General features: G+C 38.7%; 1 protein-coding gene across 3 annotated transcripts in view; it reads left to right on the top strand.

Annotated features, from left to right (window-relative positions):
* Positions 1–10,274: 10,274 nt before the first annotated feature.
* The window catches only part of USP15 (ubiquitin specific peptidase 15), a 55,297-nt gene continuing 42,354 nt past the window's right edge, over positions 10,275–23,217 (top strand). For all 3 annotated transcript variants that reach the window (XM_041465475.1, XM_041465477.1, XM_041465479.1), the window contains exons 1-2: positions 10,275–10,430; positions 21,273–21,400. In XM_041465475.1, the coding sequence (XP_041321409.1) occupies positions 10,342–10,430; positions 21,273–21,400 (217 nt within the window). In that variant the 5' untranslated portion in view covers positions 10,275–10,341. The remainder of the gene's footprint in view (positions 10,431–21,272; positions 21,401–23,217) is intronic.

Here is a 23,217-nt window from a genome sequence, read left to right on the forward strand (position 1 = left end):
CCTTCATCACACACATGGCAGGAAAAGCTCAAGGATGTGTGCCTTTGAATTTTTCTGCTTTTATGGCTCTCATTGACAGATTCCTTTGAAGAAAGTAGTAGACAGCTTTTTCAGAGCTTGGACTGCATGAGGGCAGAGCACTGTGATGCTGTGGTGGTGCTCAGAAGTCTTCATGTGTGCCTCTCTGCAGTGTTAGAAATAAGTCCACCCTCACCTGACCAAAGTGAAATTAGTTTCTTGTTACCCATGCTAAACAGTTACTTGTGGATGGACATAAATGACACCACCTGACTCCTGTACATGCATGCCCTGCCTGGCATTCATCATCCTGCCAAAACATTTACCCTGGGGACTGAGTGCCTCACTTCTGGCCAAGTTGCAGAACTCCACCACCTGCTAGACTGTCTCACATAGCAAGTCAGTTCAAATTTCCATTTCTTTCTCACCCACAGGGCATGGTAAACATAGCATAAGCATCTTGGATTGATCTTGCATGTGTGTAATTCTCATTTTCCAAAATGCAGCCCAAATATAATGGAAGGATGATAAGCAGTGAGGGAGTTCAAGATCCTTGGGCATATATCTCGTATGGTCATGAAAATAATTTTGACATTTTTGTTCTGACCAATGATTAATCATGTATAGTTTTCTTCTAAAAACATATTTTCAGACCAGTCATTTCTGTATGCACTGTGGTCCTGAAATTCAGTATTCACAAAGAGCATAATTAGCATTTTTACTTGTGGTTGGGGGACACAGATCCATAGCAGCTACAGTGTCAGCAAGGTGTGCTGGCACTTGGCAGCTGGAAGCAAGCTCAATGCTTAGAGCTTGGTGTGGAAACATTTGCTTATCCCAGCAGTTCAGAGATATCTCAGATGTCTGCTCTACACAGAAGGGATAGCCCAAGATGCAGAGATGCAGCTGCTAGCATGATAAACCCACTATATAAATCTTCTTTGTTTTCCTCCCACTTTAAGCTTCATGGCATATCTGTTGCTCCTGACAGCCACCAGAGTTACCTCCTTATCCAAAAGTGCCCTGGTTTTCACTGCCATCAAACACCCACAAATGTCAGAGAAGCCCATAGAATTCTGGGGCAGGGATTTCCGAAAAATTCAGAGCAAGCATTGCAATGGAGAGGTTTTGCCAGCAGATGTCAGAAGGCAGAACGTAGATAACACACCGCCTCACCAAATCCTCAAAATGATATTTCGGTCTTTTTATGCTTCCCTTGCCTGCCTTCTCCACTCCTTCTCTCCTGGCACATACATGCATAACCACACAAAAAGAAAATCATTAAGGGAACACTGGCTTGGGGTGGTTTTTTTTGTTTGTTTTCATTGGAGCCCTACAGAGATACAGAAGATTCAATACCCTGTTAAGTTTCACGTCACATTTGCAGGGAAAAAAGTTGTCTAAAATTTGAAGTTGCTAAACAAGCTGAATGATAACAAGTTCTGTGAACTCTGGAACTAATGAAGTCTTGTTTTTGTGGATTTTATCTCATGGTTTATTGAAGATTTTCCTATGCTGTGAAACTTCAAGTCTTTGCTTTTTTGTGTAATGGTGATCCCAAGGGACAGATTTTCAGAGAGATGCTGAAACATCTTTCTGTGGCTTTTTCAGTTTCCTCCCAGGCATCCTTTCCTAATGGAATTGAATAAATTTAAGACTACTACCCGTCTCTCAAATTTTGTTGAAATCACATGGGGCTCCAAAATGCACAATGCTTTCGTCTATAGGAAACCGAGCAAAAGAAAATGCAAGGACAGCTTAATCTATTACAGACTCAGATTAATGAGGCCCTTCATTTCATAGTATAACTCTGCTAGAATTACTTAAACACCTGAAATTTCACTGGCAATTTAAATGTTCCATTAAGTATTCTGATGATTTCCCATTTTCCTACCAGATTATGAATGTATGGAATCCTTGGCATTCCATATAATTGGCACTTTTCTCTTAATGTAAGCTTGTGCTCATTCCAGCTCTTTTTATTATATGCGTTTTTACTATGCCAAATTAACAAGCTTTGTTTTATTAATCTATCATATTTTTAAGCTTTGATTAGTCTAGCTCTTAATATGTACATAAAATTGGTTTGATTTTATTAGCTATTGTTTGAATTAACACCCTTAAATTAATACCTTTGTTTTGTGAAGCTGTTTTTTGTTGCATTATTACTGACTTGAGATTGTATTGCATCATAAACATATAGCATCAGATTTTAAAAATTTAATAGAATTTTTATGAAGCACAAATAATAGTCATGTGGACTCATCTATGTTCATCTATAATAATGATCCCTTTTGAGCTATTTTCACAGAAATGGGTGAGTTCTGTGAAAATTTAGGATGTAGCTAAACACACTTTGACAAGACTGAAAAGTTAAATTTTATCATTTTCACATTTAAAATATCATCCTCAGCAGACAGGTTAAGAGCTATTTCAGTGTCTGTTAACACAACTGTACAATTACTAGTGCAGTTGTGGTAGTCATAGCAAGCAAAATTTCTTAATGGTACACCTGGAAATTGCACATATAGGAAAGTGCAAGCAAATTTACTCTTAGCGTAAACAAGTTTGAGAATGATGATGACAACTGCTCAAAACCGAAGTCCTTACACCTTATTAATTTTCCAGAGTTAGTTTTGGGTGTGTTGGTTGTGCGTTTTGGTAACTTTTTAAAAATAATGTAATATCAACACAGTACAAGCCAATACAAGCCTTTTCTTCACCCCTCTCCACGCTGTCACAGCTTATGCTCACTCAGCTCACCTCCACTCTGACATCCCTGTCCCAGTTCAAGTTCTGTCTGTGATGGTCAGCTTGTTCTTCATTTTTACTCCTCTTCTGTATTATCAAGGGCAACACATAATCTCATTACACCTTTTTAGGCCAATGAGTCCATTTATGGAGACATCTGAATCAACAGAACCACTGACAGAATATGTGAAATTTTAATGTCATAGTTTTACCATGAGACAATATTTTTAAAGTACTTACACTAGCCTTCAAATGCACGTCCTGCTTATTCTAAAGTAAACTCAAACCAGCTTACTTGAATTGTCTCTGGAGTGTAAAAGCAGCTTTCCCGCTTGCCCTCAAAGAGGCCCACAAAGAGGTGGACAAGAAATGATGAAAAGAGGCTTTCCAGCACAAACTGAAACTAAAGACTCTTGGGCTCTCACAGAACAGGAGGGAAGAGCAAATCATCAATAAAAAAGGTTTTGCTTCTAGGAGTGTAATAAGTTAAGCTATCTCATCCAGTCCAAACTGAAAGTACACAAGTACAGTGGTTTTCTAGTGTATGCCAGACCTTCAGATGTTTTCTTGAATAAAAGCAACACTGAGTTATGCCAAGCAAACTACTGTAATAGGCTGTTGGATCCAGCTGAATCTAATTGAAGTTTGTGTGTGTGCCCTGAGCAGATCATGGAGGATCATATTCCAGTATTCCTGCTTGAATCAATAAAATGTGCAAATGGCTGGGGAGATGGAAATTCACCATTTTCACAGAAAAAAATAATGCCATACAGGATCCTACCAAAAGGACCAGGATGCAGAAGTGTGGATGACAAAAGGTTGAACACATTTAGTTTAAAGAAACCACAGCCTCATCCTCGGTTTAATTGCTTCTAGCCTCAAGCACCTTTTCACACCAGATATTTTCCTATATAGTCACCCCAAATAGAAAGGGTAAGGAGAGTTTCTGTGAGGCCTACAAGGATAATGCACTGAAAATGACATCTCAAGAGGTAAAAATGTATGCAGCAAAGCTTTGCCATAGTGGTCTTTCTCCTGTCACACTGGTGAGTCTTGTGATCTGCGAGAACAGCACACCTTCCTTGTGCACAGACAACCCCTTCAGCCAAAGGACTCCCTGGCACTGCAATACAATCAAGTTCTCTAAAAAGTAGAAAACTGTGTCCCTTCATATGCAAATGTTAACTGTAAAATAGAAAACATGAGCACAAAAGCTGCAGGACAGTGGTAACAGTGTGTTGTGACTCTGACTTTTGTCCACTTCAAAAACCAGTCTCACTGCTGGTGCAAAGGCCAGGTCTCTCCAGCACACTTGGATTTAGATGCAGGGAAATGGAGTGAGAAGGACAGGGAGGTGTGGGGTAAAGGGGGGGCAACATCAGGGCCTCGGAGATGTAGCAGCTCTGACCCAGAGCTCTTTGATACCACTTCCACTTCACCATCACCTCAAGAAAAAAGAGAAAAAGAAAAAAAATTGCAAGACATTTTATGTATTTGTTTGGAGATCCTTGCAAATTCAGCAAGAAATAATTTAATTTGACAGGGTTGACTGTCAATCAGTGATTTTTTTTATTACATTATAGGTTGAAGATTATTCCAAATGTCAACAGTAAAATAATTTTGTCAATATCTGAACAAGGCATGAGTCTGACCTATACTGACTGATCATCCCCTGAAGTACTTCAGTGGAAATCACTTTCCCATGTACTGTTACAAGAGGCACTTTGATTCCATTGCAGAAGGTGAAAGAGGCTTTTTGTGCAACAGGTTCCAGGATGACTGGATTGTATGTAGGCACCACCATTTGCCATTGTTTCCTCTCACTGTACCCCTGCATGCACACAGCAAGGGACAACACTGACATTCATAAAAACAAATGTCCCTTTTTTTACTCTGTGAAAAATTCTCTAATCACCAAAAGCTCCTGCAGCTTCTGATGGAATGCCAGAGCAGCAACTTAAGAATTTTTCAATTTCTAAAACTTCTCTGTGTCTGAGATATTTTGATCAAAATATTTATTTCTCAGTCAAAATGCTTTATTTTTCCTTTTACAAATGCACTGACACTCTACTTTGAAAGTTCATTGCTTTACAAGATTGTGTGCATATATTTTCAGGTTACAATAAGTCTAACCGGATTCCATAGTAACAGTAATATTTTATTCTAAAGGAGATTTAGAAAAGGAAAGCAGAAACCACATTTCTAAAATGTACAGTATTAAAATACACCTTTATGTAATTTTGTGTGCCATGTATTAAAAAAAATATACCTTCAATGAGATATTTCCTTAATGGTTGCCATTCCTACATGTACATGTTTGTGCATGTAAAATATGAAGTTGTTCTAATGCATTTGGCATATTGCTGCCATGTGAAATGTGAGGTTGTTCTAATGCATTTGGCATTTTCTGCAGGATTTCAGTGATACTTAGTTAATTAATTGAATGTGAATTTATTCACCGTTTAGATAGCCAAACAGTAAAAATATGCTGAAACAATTTTACTTGTGCCAACAACATTTAGTTCTGCAACTTGTCTGTTGGCTGTATTAGGTCCTGCTATAAATCTCAGCATTATCTCCTTCCACTTAAGCACCAATTATTTTCCTTGAATAGCAATCTATTTTTAGCACACAATGTGCAAATCTCACAAAACCTAACTTCTACATTTTAGATTTCATATATCTCCAACACCTAGTACTTAAATCCTATATTATGAATCATCCTTTTAAAACCATGGCTCTTGAACTACATTGTTGATATGCTTTGGGCACAATTAATGCACTTAATTTTATCTCTTGCCTTTAAAACCAAACAGCTCGTTTTGCAACCACACAGGAGAAAATTTGGATTCATTCTGATGTGCAAATCAAATACAGGAATTGGTAACAGTTTTGACATATCAGACAACCATGGCTAAAACCATCATACCTTTGAAATTAGTTTCTCTGTTTAAAATTCCTAAAGGAAGAACATTTTTGAAGACACATACAAATGCTAACTAATTCACAGCAATCTAAAATAGGATGGGGTTTTGTGTAGAAAAAAAAGCATTGAATTAAGGAAAAGGAAAGTAATTTTATCTTGTGGAAAATGGGTAATTATTGCTTATATTAATATCTGATCAGATCATTAAAAAGCTTATTTTTCAGACATTCTTATTTCAAGCCCTAGGCCATTAGAATTTAACATGTATTTAAGCGTATGTTAAACACATGATTAATCAATAGGAATACAATTTATTAACTACATTGTTAATGTAAAACATAATTTTAATATTTCTATATAAATACTTGAATATTTCTATATAAATATTCTAAATACATTCTATTTAGAATATATTTATTTTAATTCTTTCATATGTTATTCAAAGTCATTCCTCAGAAAATTAAAACCAAAAAGGAATGCTCTCCAATATTTAAAAAATTCAAAACTGGAGAAAATGGAAAACACTGGCTTTTCTTCCATTGTCATTAAATTAGGAATACTTCTGGGACACCCTTTGTTAGTTCTCACTGAACTTTTTTTATCATCATTCTCCTATATTTACTTCTATCATCTTTCTGACTTAATCTGTCCAGGATACCTGATCCTAGACATAGTATGTGAAAAGGAGAAGATAAAAGAAAAACTGTGCATGTAGCTTTATACACATTTAGAAAATATCCATTCCTTTTTCAAGAGTCTTTTTCTCTCATATGAAAGATAATTTGGGTAATACTAATTACTAAAATTGTAGAAAAAAATGTTTCAGTCTGATTAAATCGACTGAACAGAAAACTAACACATTTTTAAATGTTGTTTTTTTTTTTCTTCTCCCAACAAAAGTGTGTTATTGCAATAATAGCTAGTAATGTCAATTCCACCTAGCTGAAGCAAGAGTTTAACATGGCTATGTTCAGCCCCTGTGAATGAGGTAGGTGAGGCACAGACTGGATTAGGAACCGGATTCAAACCTACCGTGCATAGTTTTATATCTGGGACAGAAAGGGGTGTCTTAATCACACACTATTTCTCCAACTTTAAGTCTGTAAAATTTATCCTGCATTTTCTCTCTCTCTTGAAAAAATAAATATATTCTTATCTGCTTCTGTCCATCATTCAACTCATGCTTTCTTGGGTTCCCCCAATTTTGTTATCTACTTAATTTTTGTTTCTGTATCTTCCCCTCATGTTTACCTTACAGAAGCCCTGCTTTGTCTTGTTTAACTTTAGTCTAAAGTTATTTCTGCTTTCTTGGGTGTCTTACTGAACTATTTAAAAGAGACTTGAAATTCCATCACTATTTTAAAATTACCAACCTCCATACAGTTAAAAAAAAAGGATAGGGAACAAAACCAGCAGTGGTGGCACTAAACTTTTTGCTCCACTTTGAATTCACAAAAAACATATTCAGCTCATTAAATTAGCTCTGTGAGGGTTTTTGTCAGATTTCTCAACCAAAACTGAAATTATCTGTTGTCCTAACAGTATGTGTGAACACTACATAGAAAATGCACTCATCATATCCATTCTAGCATGTCAAACTGTGTGTCTGATGCAGCTCAAATTGAAAAGCAAACTCACCCAGCCACCAGCGGCTGTAAGATCACCACAGACCACTGGGGAGGGGAATCTGAATTCCTCTTTTCCCCCTCCAAAAATTCCCAAATGTGGTGTAGGTGGTTGTCCCGGCTCCGACCAGGACTGGGTTCATGGTACAGCAGCTGGGAGGGGCATGGCCATGATCCGGGGCTTGTCCTGTGCCACCCCATGTCCTTGCCAGTGACGGGGGAAGGGAGCCTCTTCCTGGGACGAGGAGAACCTTCTGGCCAGCTAAGGGAGGCAGAGGGAGCGGTGGTGTGGCACTGGTTCTCAGCTGGAGGGAGTGGTAGTGGTGGTGGGGCTGTGGCCAGGTGCAGCTGGGTGAGCAGTTTTGCATGTGAATCACTCTCTTTCTTTTGAACACTTTTGTTATTGTTGCTGTTACTGTCCATTTTCTTAGCTCATTGCTGTTTCCAGTAAATTGTTCTTATCTCAACCATGATCTTCACTTTTTGGGCTTCCAATTCTTCTCTCCAGCCATGCTGCAGGAGAGATGGGGGAGTGGAAGGGAGAGCAAGCGAGCAGCATCTGGTTTGGGGTCTCAGTGGGAGCACTAAATTTGGGAGTACCACTCTCAAACCATGGCAGTGGTCTCGAAAGAAAAAAAGCGAGGGAGTGAATTATTCTGTATTACCTGTGAGTGAGACTTGCAGGTGTCTGTTATTTTTACAGAATTTATTGTGTACAGAAGTTTCTACTAGTGAGATGCAGAGCCTTCTCACATCCCCAAAAAGCAAGCCGTATTTTAAGATTCGTTAGCCAAGTCCACTAATTGACTTGAAAACAAGAACTGAGAGCTTAAACTTGATGTTGTATTGGGAATCAATAGAATCATCAGTTTACATGGTTTGTTATCTGCAGCCCACTTGCTGAATGTGTGCTGCTATACACTGTATTAATTGCATCCTTTTTAGCATCAACAAAAAACATGTTTACAAAAAGTCATCCATTAGCAATGAAGTCAGGCAAGGTGGAAGGCCCACTGAGAGCTGAAAGGCATGCCACCTCAGCTAGCTTTACAATATCCTGCATTCACTTAAATCACAAGCAGTAAGATACAAATCTGTATTACAAATGCCTGGGTTTTATTAGAGAAGGTAGGTCATTCATCACTACCTCCAGTGCTGTTTCTGTTTACCAGTAGGTTTAAAATTTAAAGATTCTCAGGCACTGTCTAAGACTTGGAAATAATTCCTTGCCTGCTGATAAAGCTTGGAAAAAACCCCAGATTTAACACTAACATGCATTTTCCAAGAATGTGAGTTAAGTTTTGGATACTGTTCCGTTATGAAAAACAATTGTTTCATGTGAAGCACTGGTAGTCCGAGAATGAGTTTTACTCTTGTCTCTCCTTGGCAATTCTTAAAGCTCTGCTTCAAATGGCACATGGTATGCTTTGCTGTCTCTATTTGTGGCAGCTAATACCTGTCAGTATCCGTTTCTGTACCACAAATAGACTGAACTCAGGAACAGGAGATCTTTCACTGAGTAACTGCAGTTACGCAACACAAAGCACAGAGGCATGGGTGCCTCCAGGTGAACCTTCTGGCACAGTAAGCTGTTGATGGTGCTGCTACAGCCTGATGAAGAACAAATGCAGTTTTCCAGCACCATGGATTGAGAAATATTTTCCCCAAAATTTCCATGAAAATATAATTTCTGTATAAATTCAATTTTGGAACAGAGATAACTTTCAGAGTGTAAAACACTATTCTTATCTGTTAAGCCCTAGTGTGTGTGGGGTGGGAACTTGTCAAAGTTCTTTCTAAACTTGAAGATTCTAACCAAAAAATTTATTCCTGAAGTGGCTGGAAACCTTCTTCTTGAGGTTCAGTTAAGTTTTCTCTCATTAAATGTAGCCATTAGATCCACAGCTCCTACTAACATTTATGTTTTACTTCCTTCCCCCTCCTCCTGGAATTTCACATTCCAGCTCCTAGAGAAGCCATAAATGTCATCACCAGTCACTCTGAGCTCCGGGGAGTTCTTCAATATGATTTTTGTATTATAATTTTGCCTTTATTTCAATGTCATCATCCTCACTGATAATCCTGACAAAATACTTCCTTAGCTTTGTACTACCATGTCTGCATAATAGCCTTCTTCTTTTTTTTTTTTTTTTTTTTGCAGCGCACATACCTAAACAGCACTTTTTAGTGCTGTTTGTAACAGCTACACGCTGGTAGATTCTATGTGCTAATTAGCTAATAATGCCTAATAGCTTATAATACTTAACTGGCAGCTTAAGATACGCTGCTGGTGTTAGTCACACAGTGGGGCAGGGAGGAATGACTTGGGCACAGGAAGGGGGCTGAGGTATACAATTGCAGGCATTCCACTTACACCAGCCACATCTACAAGAACAGACTCTTCTTTTCAAGTGTTTGTAACCAGCATCCCAGCACACCACACCATTTTGACTCTTTTGAAATCTTTATACAGACGTGAAGACAGAGAAAAATCTGGTTATGTAATGTAATATGTGGCCGTCTTTTGTGTGTGTGTGTGTGTGTGTGTGTGAAATGCCAAGCAACAGGTTGCACTGTTTGTACAAGGTCCAGGCAAGAGCGACTGAATCAAACACAACAAATCGTCCGCTGGTTGCTGCCAAGGTCTGGAAAAGCTAATGCGAGTCACGCAGACTATTTGAACCCGCCACAGTATTTGCACAACACCACAGACGGTATCATCATATGAATTACGGTGACCCAAACACCACTCATCCGGCAGCGGGGCGGAAGGGATCTAATTATGCACTGAGGGAAATGTCGCCTGCCCGCCGCTCCCCGGCTGAGGGGGAGCGGCACCGGGGCCGGCAGGGAAGACCTCCGGGCCGCGAGGAGTCGCTGCCGCGCCCCAGCCCGCTCCGGCCCCCGCCCCGCGGCTTCTGGGAAGGGCGGGGCCGCGGCCGCCCCCTGCAGGCGTCACTCCCAGCATGCAGCGCGGCGCGCTCCTGCCCCTGCCGCCGCTGCCGCTGCCGGGCGGAGAAGATGGCGGAGGGAGGCGCGGCGGATCTGGAGACCCAGCGCACGGACGTCGCGGCGCTGCTCAAAACCGCCCTCCGCAAGGGCGACACCTGGTGAGGGAGGAGCGGGGGGGCTCGGGCGGACCGGCGCGGGCGGCTTCCCTCCGCCCCCGGGGCCGCTCGGCTGCCGGAGGGACCGACCTCCTTCCCCTCGCCCCCCCCACCCGCTCCCGGGGGCGGCTCGACGTCTCTCCCGCTGCCGCGAAAGTGGAGGCGGGTGACAAGGGCAGGGAGGCAGTGCTGTGCCACGCGCTTCCCGCCGCTCGGCTCCCGCAGCTCCTGCCAGGCGGGGAGCGGCCGCCTGGGTGCGGCGGGGCCTCGGCCTGGCCCGGGCTGCGGGCAGGCACCGAGGTCAGCGCCCTGAGGGAGGGAGCGGCGCGGCTGCCGAGGCGCGCTGCCGGGTGGCAGCCCCGGATGGCGGGCCCGGAGCCCGCACGGGGCTTGTTTTGGCTGCGCGAGGAGTATTGAGGTGGGGGAGAAGAGCTCTGCTAGCAGGCGTTTCTTCCATTATCCAGGCTGAAATGGCCCCGGCGTCACCTTCACGTTATCAGAAATGATATCTGGACTCTGGCCTAGGTGCCCTGATACCCGTCCGTGGCTGTGACAAGCCTTGAGTTTAAATTTTATTGTGACTGTCAACGTGTTAGTTTCCTAAGAAAGAGTCCCTGGAGGTAGGAACGGACCCTGATGATACCTTTTCAAAGATGAACGTTTGAAAAATATGTTTTTCTGGTCAGTCGTAAAATATTCCTTAGTATGTCATACAAATAGTCAACAGAATAATCCACGGTTAAATAAGCACCTGTTTTTGGCGTGTATTTGGTAATTGAGCTTCTGTAGTTGTAGTTCTATGAGGCTAGGAAATGGGACCTTTTTTTAGGAGGGGAAAAAATAAGGAACTGACACTTTTTCCACGACTCAACCTCTTCATCTCTTCCTGTGTGAAACTATCACCCAAAGACAAAGGCTGAAGCATTAACTTACAGAAAATTAACTATGAATACACAGAAGCAGAACTAGCCCACCTCATTTCAGCTGTCATCACTTACTGTTCCAGTTCTATAAAAGACTATATTTAACAGTGTTGATACTGCAGCATGTGTCAGAAGCATACATTCTGATGCATTATTCAAATACTGCTGAGTATATGTTCAGTTTTGGCATATGAACAGACTGCTCTTGAAACTGGAAAAGTGTAAGAAACTAGAAAAAGGAAATGAATTCACATGGTAGTGTTGAAAATGACCCGCAGTAGTAAAAGCGTGCTCAGGCTTGATGTCTTTCATTACTATTTTTTTATGGTTCTGTTGGGTAATTCCCAGTTACTAAAACAATGTTTCAAGCAGTTAATAGTGTTCAAAGTGATAGTACTTTTATGACTAGTTGATATCATGACCGAAACAGCAAGTTAACTGTGCTGTTTACTTTTTTTAGTACGTTCACTATTTTAATACAGAAGAATCAGTTATGTGGGAAAAGCTTCTAAATGTTCTGTGAAAATATATCTAGCTGTGATTGACACTGATATAAGTCAAATGTTTTAAAACTGAATAAGCTACAGCAAAGTCCCATTAAGTTTTACTCGTGAACTGTTAAATCGAGCTACATAAATGTGTATGCTTGTGCATTCATAGGCTTTATATTTTGACTGTGCAGCTATCTTCACAAATTAAACGGTACATTTAGTCGAAATGCTTTTGTAAAGGTATTTCGTAAATGGCTTTTTGATCTTTTGGGACATCAGTAAGGAAAAAACAGTTGCTGTAAGCCATGATTCAAAATTGCATTGATTCAGTAGTAAATACTGCTGAAAAAAATTTCAGGAATGCCATAGCAGCCTGCTCTGTTTGAGCTTTAAAACACTCAGATGCAATCCTTTTAAAAATACTGGCTTGTACATTGAAAGTCTTTTCCATGCTCTTCAGAATTTGGAATGGAGAGAACAATAAGCTACAGATGGAAAGTATAAAGCTTTGGGGGTTTTCTCTAAGAAAAAAGCAACTAAAGAATAGGGCAGAGAGGCAAATCTTAGAAGCATCTGTGAAGTGGCTGACGAATTTCTTTGTTCTTCATGTACACTGCAGAGAGAATGAAATAAAATTGACTTGAAATGCAACATTTGTAGAGTTAGGTATTGGAGGAAGAATTGCTAGAACTAGAAACTGGTTGAACAGGTGGTTTAGTAAGCTGTAGAGTTTGTTCCATTAGATGTTTTTAATGGTAGCTTGGGAATCGTATGCATGAAGCTGTATTGCTTCAGTGGACAGACAAGGTTAGTGTCTTTTGACTGCTTCAGCTGCAGGGACAAGATTTTGGGCTAGTTTGTCCCAGTGGTCTTTTTTGCATTCTTTATGGCCAGTTAATAAATTATTAAACTCTGAGAGATGGAGGATTCTTCCATCTCTCCATTTATCCTATTTTTCCAAACATATGTTAAATAAAAGTCAGATTTTTCCAAGAATGAACTTCCATTGTTTATCAGTTCTTTTGAATAATGTTGTCTACTTGTGTTAGTAAAGTCAGTATAAAAACTACACCTTTGTTCCACAGAACTTGAATTAATATGAGTTTTACTTCTTGCAGTATTGCCCAAAGGATCTTCAGGTTCTGTGGTTCATTTCTCTTTAGGAAAAATAAAAATGCTGCATTTCATTGTATGTCTCACAGTTTTAGCATCCAATACAATTACATCTCAGTATTTTGAAATTCTACTGGTGCTTGACAAGTGAGGAGAATTTATTTTATGAGGAGATTTTACCCTCTCATTTAGAATGACAAATTATTGGTTGTTACAGCTGCAGGCAAATCTGAACTCACTCAGTGTCTTTTACTCTCAAATTGAAGAGCTGTTGATGTTCATCAGATTTTTAGGCACAGTATAATTTGTGTGACCAACTGGTCTCGATGATATAATTTAATGTCTTTGTGGCTGCAGTGAAATTCTTGAGACCCTTGCCACATTTTTCTGTTTTTACAGTATCACGGAAGTACAGTTTTCAACACTGAAAGTTACTGATCTTGGAACAGTTTTGTCATAGAGGGGAAGACCATTGGTTTTTCTATGTGACTTCTTGGGTGATTTCTCTGTAATTTCTTCCCCTTGTGAAAATGTGATTTCTTGGTTTTACCTTTAAAACCACCTTCTGCCCTTATTCCCCTGTAGTTCCTGTTCTTTTGTGGCCTAGTCAGAAATGTTGTCCCAGTAGCTCGGATATGACATTACAAATGCTTTCACACTCTTGCACATACTGCTCCTCCATGGTCTAAGATATGTAACCACATTTCTCACCTTTAGGTATCACCTGCCAATGAATGTTTTACTTAAAGTGCATGATAGTGACTTAAAAATAGCTAACAGCTCAGCAATCAGTTTTATCACTTTTTCTTTCTCTTCCTTCCAGAGTTTCCCTACTGTGCTTCTTTCATCTGTTGCTTGCCGTAACAGTTTCTGAGCTGATGAGACTCTAGAAGTTACTTGGATAAGAATTAGGCAGTTACAGTGGACAAAAACTATCACGCGGAGTTTATTTAATGGCTGAGGGAACAAATGCAATCATTAGATGTTTGAGTAGAGAATGCAAAGTAGCAATACAAATATGTACTGTATACAGAATATATTAGTGAAACCATTCTACTGTCCAGTTCTGGTGTCCATATGTGACAGAAGATGTTCATTTAGAATGAGTTCAGACATCTCAAATCTAATAGGGAAAGCAGAAGGCTTGTCTTTCAGAGAAGAGCTTGGAGAACCTTTGTCTGTTTTGCTAGAATTTTGAGCTGTGAAATAGTTACGTAAGAGGAAGATGTCTTTTAGGATAAGGATTTTTAGATGAGCAGATAAAGATTTAAGACACTATGTGAAGCGAAGCTAGTCAGGTTTAGGCCAGAAGGAAGATGTTGATTTTCAGCCCTGTTAGCCAATGGATTTTGTTGCCAGTCATCACTTCACAAGAGTGATGAGATAGATTCTTAATCGCTTCTTGATTTTTTAGACTTGCAAATTAGTAAAACCTCAGAAGTATAGCATTTTTAGTTTTCAGATGTGTCTGATACACATCACTTCTGAAATTCTGCTGAGTCTAGGTAGAGTACTGTTGTTATCCATGCAGTACATTTCTTGAATGGTGAAAAGATATATTATTTTCTTACTAGCAGATAGTCAGAATTTCATTGTCTTTCCAATTGTAATACTTGGTCACTGAATAGAGTAAGTAAAAATGAAGTGGGGTAAAAATCCTTCCCAGTGAGTGATCAGTAGGTATGATAAGTTCAACCTTAAGGGATTTTTCCCCTAGAAGTGAATTTCCCCACTGAACATACAAGCATTTTAATTCTGGCTGCAGTGAAAACTCAGGAATCTACATCTGTAGCCCTGCTTAAAAACCATGCAGTGCCCATCGTTGATGATAGCCTTGATGCTGAAGTGCTTAGCTTTAGTAGCATTTTACACTGTGGTCTTCAAAGAACATGCTGAGCTGGAAGGGACCTACAAAGATCATCAAGTCCAACTCAGCCCTGCCCAGGACATCCCCAAGAGTCAGGCCATTTTCTCAGTATTTTTTTCTCAGTATTGTCTTCTCAGTGTTTTCCACATTTCATCATCTATCATTGCGTTGTACATGAACAGAATCTAGACTGAATGTTAATGGAAGATTTTTCTTGATTTCACTGAGGGCATGTTGAGATGTTAAGGACCTGCACTTCAATAAGATTTGGAATGATATTCTAAATTATTTTGATAACTTCATAAAATGAGAAACAAGGAACATTATGTCAGTGTTTCAAGGATAGATTAAGAGTTGGATGGGTTTTTATTTTCAAATGAGGTTTAAGTTGCTGATTTTGACTTTTAAACCTTGTGGTTGAAGTTTGGTGTTGGGTTTCTCTCTGCATAAGGACTGGTGCTGCATGTGACCAGTAGTTTACAAAGGTTTTAATTTTTCTGGACAGTACTTACAGTGGAGATGAGTAGATGCATTTTTCTTCTGTTAATTGATTAGGTGAAGTGAAAGCATGTTAAAATCATGTTTGTTCCAGGTTTTTGCCTGAAAATTGATTTGTTAGATTGTTTTTTAATGAAAAGTCTTTACTTAAATGGAAAATTTCTAAGGGTATATAAAACACTTACATGGTTCTTGGTATAATGTTCACACTGGAATTGTAACATAAAATTGCACTCCACTAATTTTGGCTGAATCGTACTTTTCGGTCGGCCTCTTGAAGAGGCCTCTGTGGTGTAAGGGTGAAGAATGTGCTGCTTAGGCTACTGTAGCACATTATGGCAGTGGAGCATGCTGTGAGCTGTAGTGAGAATTTGATTCGTTGATTTGAAATCCTGGTGCATTTTGTTGAGCTAAACACTTATTTCTGAAGAGGAATCTGGAATATTTGGATGGATTTCTTAAAAATGGGAGGTAAACTATATTTTAGTTGTTATTTTTGACACCTGCACTTTTTTCTTGTGGATTTACCTGTATTTTGAATAAAACGATGGTATGGTTTGTGTGATAGAGTAGAATAATTATCACCATTTTGAACTTTAAGGACTTGTTAATTCTGGAAGAAAATTGAATTTAAAGGCATCTATTAATTTTGAGTGTATTTGGTCAAGCAATTTTCATCACCTTAATCCAAGTAGAAATACAGAGAGAAACCCTTTCTTACGTTCTTATTTTTATAGTTGCAGTTGTGCAAGAACAAAAATCATATGCTGTGCCTTTAAGCAGGAGTCCTAATTTGCTTTCTGCAAAACAGTTGTTCCACTTTGTCCTCTGTATTGCTTAATCTGTACTCATGCACAGTGAGGAGAGTAAAAAAAAATCCTCACTTATCTCTCTGGACAATTTGCACAGTTTTACTGTTAAAAGTGAAATAGCTTCTGTTCAGAAGATACGATGTCCCAGCAGTGCATGCAGAATGAGTGTCTCTCTGTGAAATGTCTTTATTGCAGATTAAAGTTTTCTGCTTTGATTTTTAATTCAAAAAGCTGAAATATCAGTCATTATAAACACATCTAGGTTACATGTTGTTTAATTCTGTCTATATATAATGGTCACAAGAATTCAGAAGCTTTTGACAGCAGTGGGAAATACCAAGGTCTTAGTCATACTGTTCAGATATTTTTCTGTCAACTTGGATGTTGAGGTAAAGAATGAATGCTGTTGTACTTGTGTAATGTTTCTGTTATGTTAATTAGGTTTATTAAGGCAAAATATGCAGTAAATTACAGGTGAACTTGAATTACATTAAAAGTTTCAAACCATGGGAGAATTTTAGAAATCAGTTAGTAAGTTTCCTGCTAGTACTTTCTTTTGTTCAGTGAACAGTGTCCGTGTGGTCATGCAGCTGCAAAATTTTAAAACTTCCATAAACTTAAAATTGATTTTTATTATTTGTTGAGTTTTTATTTAAGAAATAAAGGTGTATTTCAAGTGTTGTAATAGCTTCCGATTTTTGTACTTGTAAGTTAATGTGCAAAGGCTGTAAGTAATCCTATTTTGGGCTGCCTTGAGTCTCTACAGGTGATTATTTGGTCATACATAAGGATATGGTCTTTTCTGGTAAATTTAATTGGGTGACCCAGTTTTATTGGGTTTGCATGGCAAGTGTTGGTAGCGGGGTTGCTGCAGGGGTGGCTTTTAGGAGAAGCTGCCAGAAGCTTCCCCTGTGTCTTACAGAGCCAGTGCCAGCCAGCTCCAGATGGACTGACCACTGGCCAAGGCCAAATATCCCACATTGAAGGGGACCCATAAGGGACATTGAATCCAACTTCCTGCTCTTCGCAGGACTGCCTAAAGCTAAACCATATGGCTAAGAGTGTCTTCCAGGTGATCCTTGAACTGACCAGCTTGGTGCTGTGACCACTTCTCTAGGTAGCCTGTTCCAGTGACCAGCCACCCTCTCAGGCTTTTCATGATTCCCCTGTTGCAGCTTCATTCCATTTCCTCACATTTTATTCCACTATCTGGCATTCCAGAGGATTCTAGAATATAAATTGTCCCTTGTATATGATAATCCACTTCAGACAGGCAAGAAACATTTTTATAGAAGAGAGCAGATATATCTTATAAAGCAATCTGGAGCTCTACTCAGAAGTAGATACTGGGTAGTGAAGTAGGCCAGACTTGAACTGAGAACATACTCACATGTTCTGTAGTTTTTGATTCTACTTGCACAAAGAAAATTTTAAGTACACATAATATAACCAAGAAAAAAACTCCTAAAGTTAAATAAGCTGTACAGATACTTCCAGTATTGTTAATACTGAAAATTCCATAATTGAGTGTAATTTTCAGCAAGTGATACATGCATGTTTTTGTTTACTTTTAGGTAAAGGTTTGGGAGTATTCCAGTGTTCTGTTATCGACCAGTTGGCGCTAAGTGACTTGGTTGTACTATTTTCTTCAATTACTGATTTATTAGAAATACCTGTAAATGTCAGGTATCTGCTGTCTTAGAGTTAACCAGTTCTTTTGGCTGTGCAGTTGTCTTAGTTTTTATGGTTTGCCCCCCAAAGCAGAATATCTAGAAATTTGAGACTGTTCTGGACTTCAGCCTTTATTCAAATCCTCCAGATTTTTTTTACCTCAAAAGATGGGTTCGTTATCCTACTCACTAGCTAAGCTGATGACAAGCCAGAGAGCAAAATTTGTGTTTCCTGAAATCTTGATTCCATCAGATAACAAACATTTCTTAATCATAATTCTAAAACAATAGGCCATACATTTTAACTTTGATGGGGAGTTCTGGGGTCGCCTTCATAGTCAGGTCCACGGTTCAGAAAACTGCTGTAGCATTAGACTCATTTGGAACTCCTTCCTGTGTTAGGTAATAGTAACAAAAATAAAGGCAAAACATTGTACCAAGCTTAATATACATATATTTTGGTCTCTATTTTAGTAATGCATGGTATTCCATTTTTGTATCTGGGACAACACATATTACAGGGTAGTGTATCTGGTCCAAGTCCATTAATATTTTGTCTTTAAAAGGGAACAAATATCATTTAACAAATGAGGATTTAGCAGACGTAGTTCTGATTACTTGAGCTTCCTCTTAAATTACTAGGTGTCCCTCATAGGTAATACTTAGATTTCAGGTGGTTGATTGTGTCATAGTTATTATAACACTGTTGAAAAGATAAGTTGCCTTCCAATGGTTTGCCTTCTCACGTACAGATGATTAGTCTTGTTGATCTTGATAAGAATGCTATATTGAATGTCTTCTTAGAGTCAAAAGCTGTAAGTTATAAATCTCTGATTATTACTTTTCCAATTAATGCTAAGAACTCTGGATTTTAGTTACAGAAGTGCTTTAGCAGGTTGATTGATTTGCCTTAAACTGAGCATGGTGTAATTGTGCTCCTTTTCTTTTCCCTTCCCCTGCATAATCTTTAATGTGGCATATCCTTCTTGCATAAAATGAGGGTAGTGTATGGCATTTGAATGCAAATTTCTGGTTTCCCTAATCTTACTGGAAACGTAGTATTTCATGTCTTGATTAAGAGCAGGTTCTTGTGATGGGGTGTTCTGGTTTTGGCTAAGATAGAGTTAATTTTTCCATGGTGGGGGAACGGGGCCTGGAGCCCAGCCCTGGGCATGTCCAGGTTATTATGCTCTACCACCCCCAGGGGTGGGAGTCAAGGGCTCCTGCTTGGGAGAAGAGAGATGTGGCTTCAGGATGAGAAAAGGCATGGCAGGATGGGGAAATCCATCCACCATTGTTCATTGTCCCCCAGGATGAGCATTCTGTGTGTAAATCACCCTCTTTTTACACTTCTGTTATTAATATTGTGGCTGTTACTGTTTCTTTTTCTTATCTCATTTCTGTTTCCAGTAAATTGCTCTCTCAGCCTGTAATCTCTGCTTTTTGTGGGGTGAGGGAAGGGGAGCAGTTCATGGCTTTGGTTTTTTAAATTCAGAGTGCTAAACTGGGGAATACCATTCTTAAACCAGGATAAGAGAGAAGATTATAACTTCTGTGACTGCGTTCAATAGTAACTCAAAATAGCTTTTCTCACCTGTACCAAATTTCTGTTGAAGCAAAAGTAGCAGAATGTTCATTAAAACACCTAACATGTATAAAACATAGATGTACATGTAACATGCACATACATGCCTATAGCCAGTAATTTGCTGTAAGAATTCCCATCTATAGTGTCTGCTAGCATTTTCTGAAATATCTACATGGAAATATTTTTTTCTTGGCAAAATAAATTTACTAAACTTTTCCATGTAATGCATGTTACCTCTGCTTTGTGGTAATGGAACTTGACTGTGCTGTTCAGTTCTTACTATACTTACATACTTTCATGTTTTATAAGTGGCCTTTCAGCTTTCTTTATACCAGAAACATTAAGCTCTTATTTGAGCCTGAAAAGATTGCTAAATGCAAAATACCTAAACGTGAAGGGAAATGATGAAAGATTTTTTGCACTTCATGTTAGGAAACAGCAATGTTACAAAATCTCTGTTAAGGAGGACCCTAAAGAGATACTGCACAGCAGATTTTGGTTGATGGCAAAATTAATTGGATATGGAAGAAGAAAGCTGATGAAGTGTTGAAATAGATAATGTTGAATATTTAAAATCTAGAACAGTGGACCCCAAGCTTTCTCACTGTTAAATTTTATTATCAAAAATTTGTATTAATCACTCTGTTACTGGGGTGTGATAAGACATTCAACACAAAGCATTTGAAAAGTAAAATGATTCTTCAGGAGCAGTCATTTCTTAAGCATTAATTAAAGGCAGTTTGCCTGTATGATAGTTTCTCTTCTGTGTAAAATTATATCTTTACTTCTTAAGATTGATAGCTCATTCAAATTTGGGTCAAGAAAGTAGAGGCCAATGGGACAAGGCTAGCAGGTTTGGTGGTGACTGCATTCATAACCACACACAGTTACAGCTCTTGTGGAATAGAGCTGGATGGCCACAGCAGAAGAGAAAGGGGAGAATGCTGTTGGCCTTAAGTACATTCATGAGAATGAAAACTTAGTGTATCTAACGGCAGGGGCATGTCAGATTAATGAAATTCAGTTTCATCCTACCATAGTAGCAAAAGATTTGGAACAGACAAGGCAGCAGATTATGAATACTTTTAGGAAGGAGAAATAATGCCTATGATATCTTAAAAAAATAAATACAAATCTGAGCATCACTGATGAAATTTGGTATCTTGATCTTAAAGAAATTCTGGACAAAAAGGTATAAAATGTAGGTATCACTGGACTTTGTAGAAGCCAGACTGTGACAACAGTTTAATCTGCATAAAAATACTGTAGAGCTGAGATTTGAGATACAATCTCTTTATATGAAGTGTGATATTGATAGTTATTTGTAGGAGGAATATCTAGTCCTCTGTCGAAAGCAGGGCATTTACTGTTTGTGTTGATGTTGACTCAGAGGAAGAAAATGTGCTCTCTGGTTCTTGACAAGGCATCAGGGTCCTGAAGTTTTTTAAGTTGCACTTGAATGTTATAAATAAAACTCCAGCAGTAGACAGTTCTTTACTGAAAGTTCTCGCTCACTTTTTAAAAGGGCTGTCTAAGAGATTTAGCTTGAATCTCCTGAATTTGAAAATCAAGAACAGGAATTAAAGGTGACAATTGTTCATGCTAAAAAGGGACATGGTTTTTTTTTCAACTTGCCCTTTTTCAGCCTCTGATATGGGTTATTGGCAGTCTTGCAAAAGTGTACCTGGCACTGTTAGTGCAATTTTTAATTGACCCCAGCTAAAGTCCTTACTGGTAGGAGATGCTGATAATGGTTAGCAGTACAGAGAGAAAAGCATTGTCATTTCACAAGGGCTGATGAATGAATGCTGGTATGTTTTCATGAATGAGGTAGGAAGTAGTAGAATGCCAGTAATTAATGTGTATGTCTTCTTCCTTTTAAGGTATCTAGTGGATAGTCGCTGGTTCAAACAGTGGAAAAAATATGTTGGTTTTGACAGCTGGGACAAATACCAGATGGGAGATCAGAATGTGTACCCTGGTCCTATTGATAACTCTGGACTTCTCAAAGGTAACTGCCTCTTACTGTGAAATAAGCCTATAGCACATTAAGTGTGAAATTGTCGCAGGTAGTTCATCTATTGAAGTTGGCAGTTTAAATGAACCTCGGCATACATAAAGGTAAAAATTTTGGTTTCTTTTCTGACCATGACAAGGGAACTGAAATAGATTTCCCTAATAAATCACAATTTTATAAATACAGTTATTGGAACTTCTTCGCAATGGTAACAAAATATGTAATAATGTAGAAATCCCTGGTTTATAATGAGATTTTGGGCTGCCTTGAAACCTGAAAATTAGTCAAGTTGAAAAAAGGTGGTTTGAGTTCGCTATGGTTTCCCTTTCTTTGGTAGCTTAACCAAATTGGTTGATTTAAAATGAGATTTTTAAGTTGAACTCTGAAGCTTACTTCTGTAAATAAGCCCCAAACCCTTACATTAGTTCTGGAACAATTGAAGAAGTGCTATTATTCAGTTCAGTGACTTAAGTTGTGTGGAATGATTGAGGATAATTTCCTATTTTCTTTATGGTCTTGTAAGGATATTGAACTCTGTCACTGCTTTGATTACTCAGGTCCGACTGACTTCTGCTGAGCTGTAGCCAAATTTGTGAACACGAGTCTCAGAATACTTTTCCACGTATTTTAATCTTCACATCAAATTCTGTATTTAATGTCCAGTATCAAAATACCATTAAAGATCTTAATATTTAATCTAGCAGGTACAAAATTGAGCAGATAATTAGTTGTCTTCTTTGCAGTTACAGGTAATGAAATAATACTGCTTGTTATATTGGCATGTAGAGTAATACCAGTTTTGCCAACTTTACAGGGCTTATGAGCTCTTGGCTTTCTTAATTCAAAACTTCTGTAATTAGTATTTCATTATTTTACAAATTGAATGTTACAGATGATTGCATCTTTTATAAAACTTGTTATACCATGCTCTACTAATTGTCAGTGTGAATGAGTATGTCTGACACTGACCAGTGCTTTTGTAGAAAGTGTTGTATTGTCATATACATCTATATGTTGTGTTCCATCCAGCAACTTTAAGGTCTTTTTGCTCCAGGTGAGTGTTGTGTCTTGTTTTCTGAAATGTGAGGATTTAGATGTTTTGTACATTCTTGTAGTAAATCTTGCTGTGAGGCAGGGATGTTCAGGTGATACATCTCACATGACATCAGATGTAGCAACATCTTTTTATCCTCAGTGGGGTCGCATCAGCTTGTTCTCTCTTTTCTGTCTTCCTCCTCAAAAATAGGTGATTTCTAGTTGTGTCAAACACTGTTAGTTCATCTGTGCTATTTGTAACTTAATCTACATACCTGTTCAGCTTAAAATTACTGTTGTTATGAAGTCTAATTTAGGGTTGGCCGTTCAAATTAGAAGTCATGTTAACCATTTTCCTAAAAGCTTCTGAAAACCTGTGTTCTGTTGTTTTGACACTACCAGTGCCCCTTTCAAAACAAACAGCATGAGGGGTTGTGAACTTCACTTTTTGCTCATTCATGATTCTAAACTATGGCTCTACATGGGCAGTGATTCCATGCATCCAGTTACCCTCTGACATCTGCTGTTCCTGCGTAAAGGTAGTTTTAAAATTAAGGACATTAATGCCCAGCAAATAATAGCTTTCTCTTTCACCCACTGCAAAGCAACAATCCTCTATACTAGGTTTTCTATGTAGCATAAACTGACCCTGGAAATGCTTGGATTTAATCTTGTATTTGGCACATAGTATGCTCTGGTTGCTGTCATGCTGCTCTCCTTAAAAATGTGCATCTGATATAAAGAATAAAATAATCTAAAATGGGCATGCTTTCTCA

The sequence above is a fragment of the Pyrgilauda ruficollis genome, unplaced genomic scaffold (assembly GCF_017590135.1).
Source record: "Pyrgilauda ruficollis isolate IOZ18807 unplaced genomic scaffold, ASM1759013v1 scaffold19, whole genome shotgun sequence".
Classification (NCBI taxonomy): domain Eukaryota; kingdom Metazoa; phylum Chordata; class Aves; order Passeriformes; family Passeridae; genus Pyrgilauda; species Pyrgilauda ruficollis.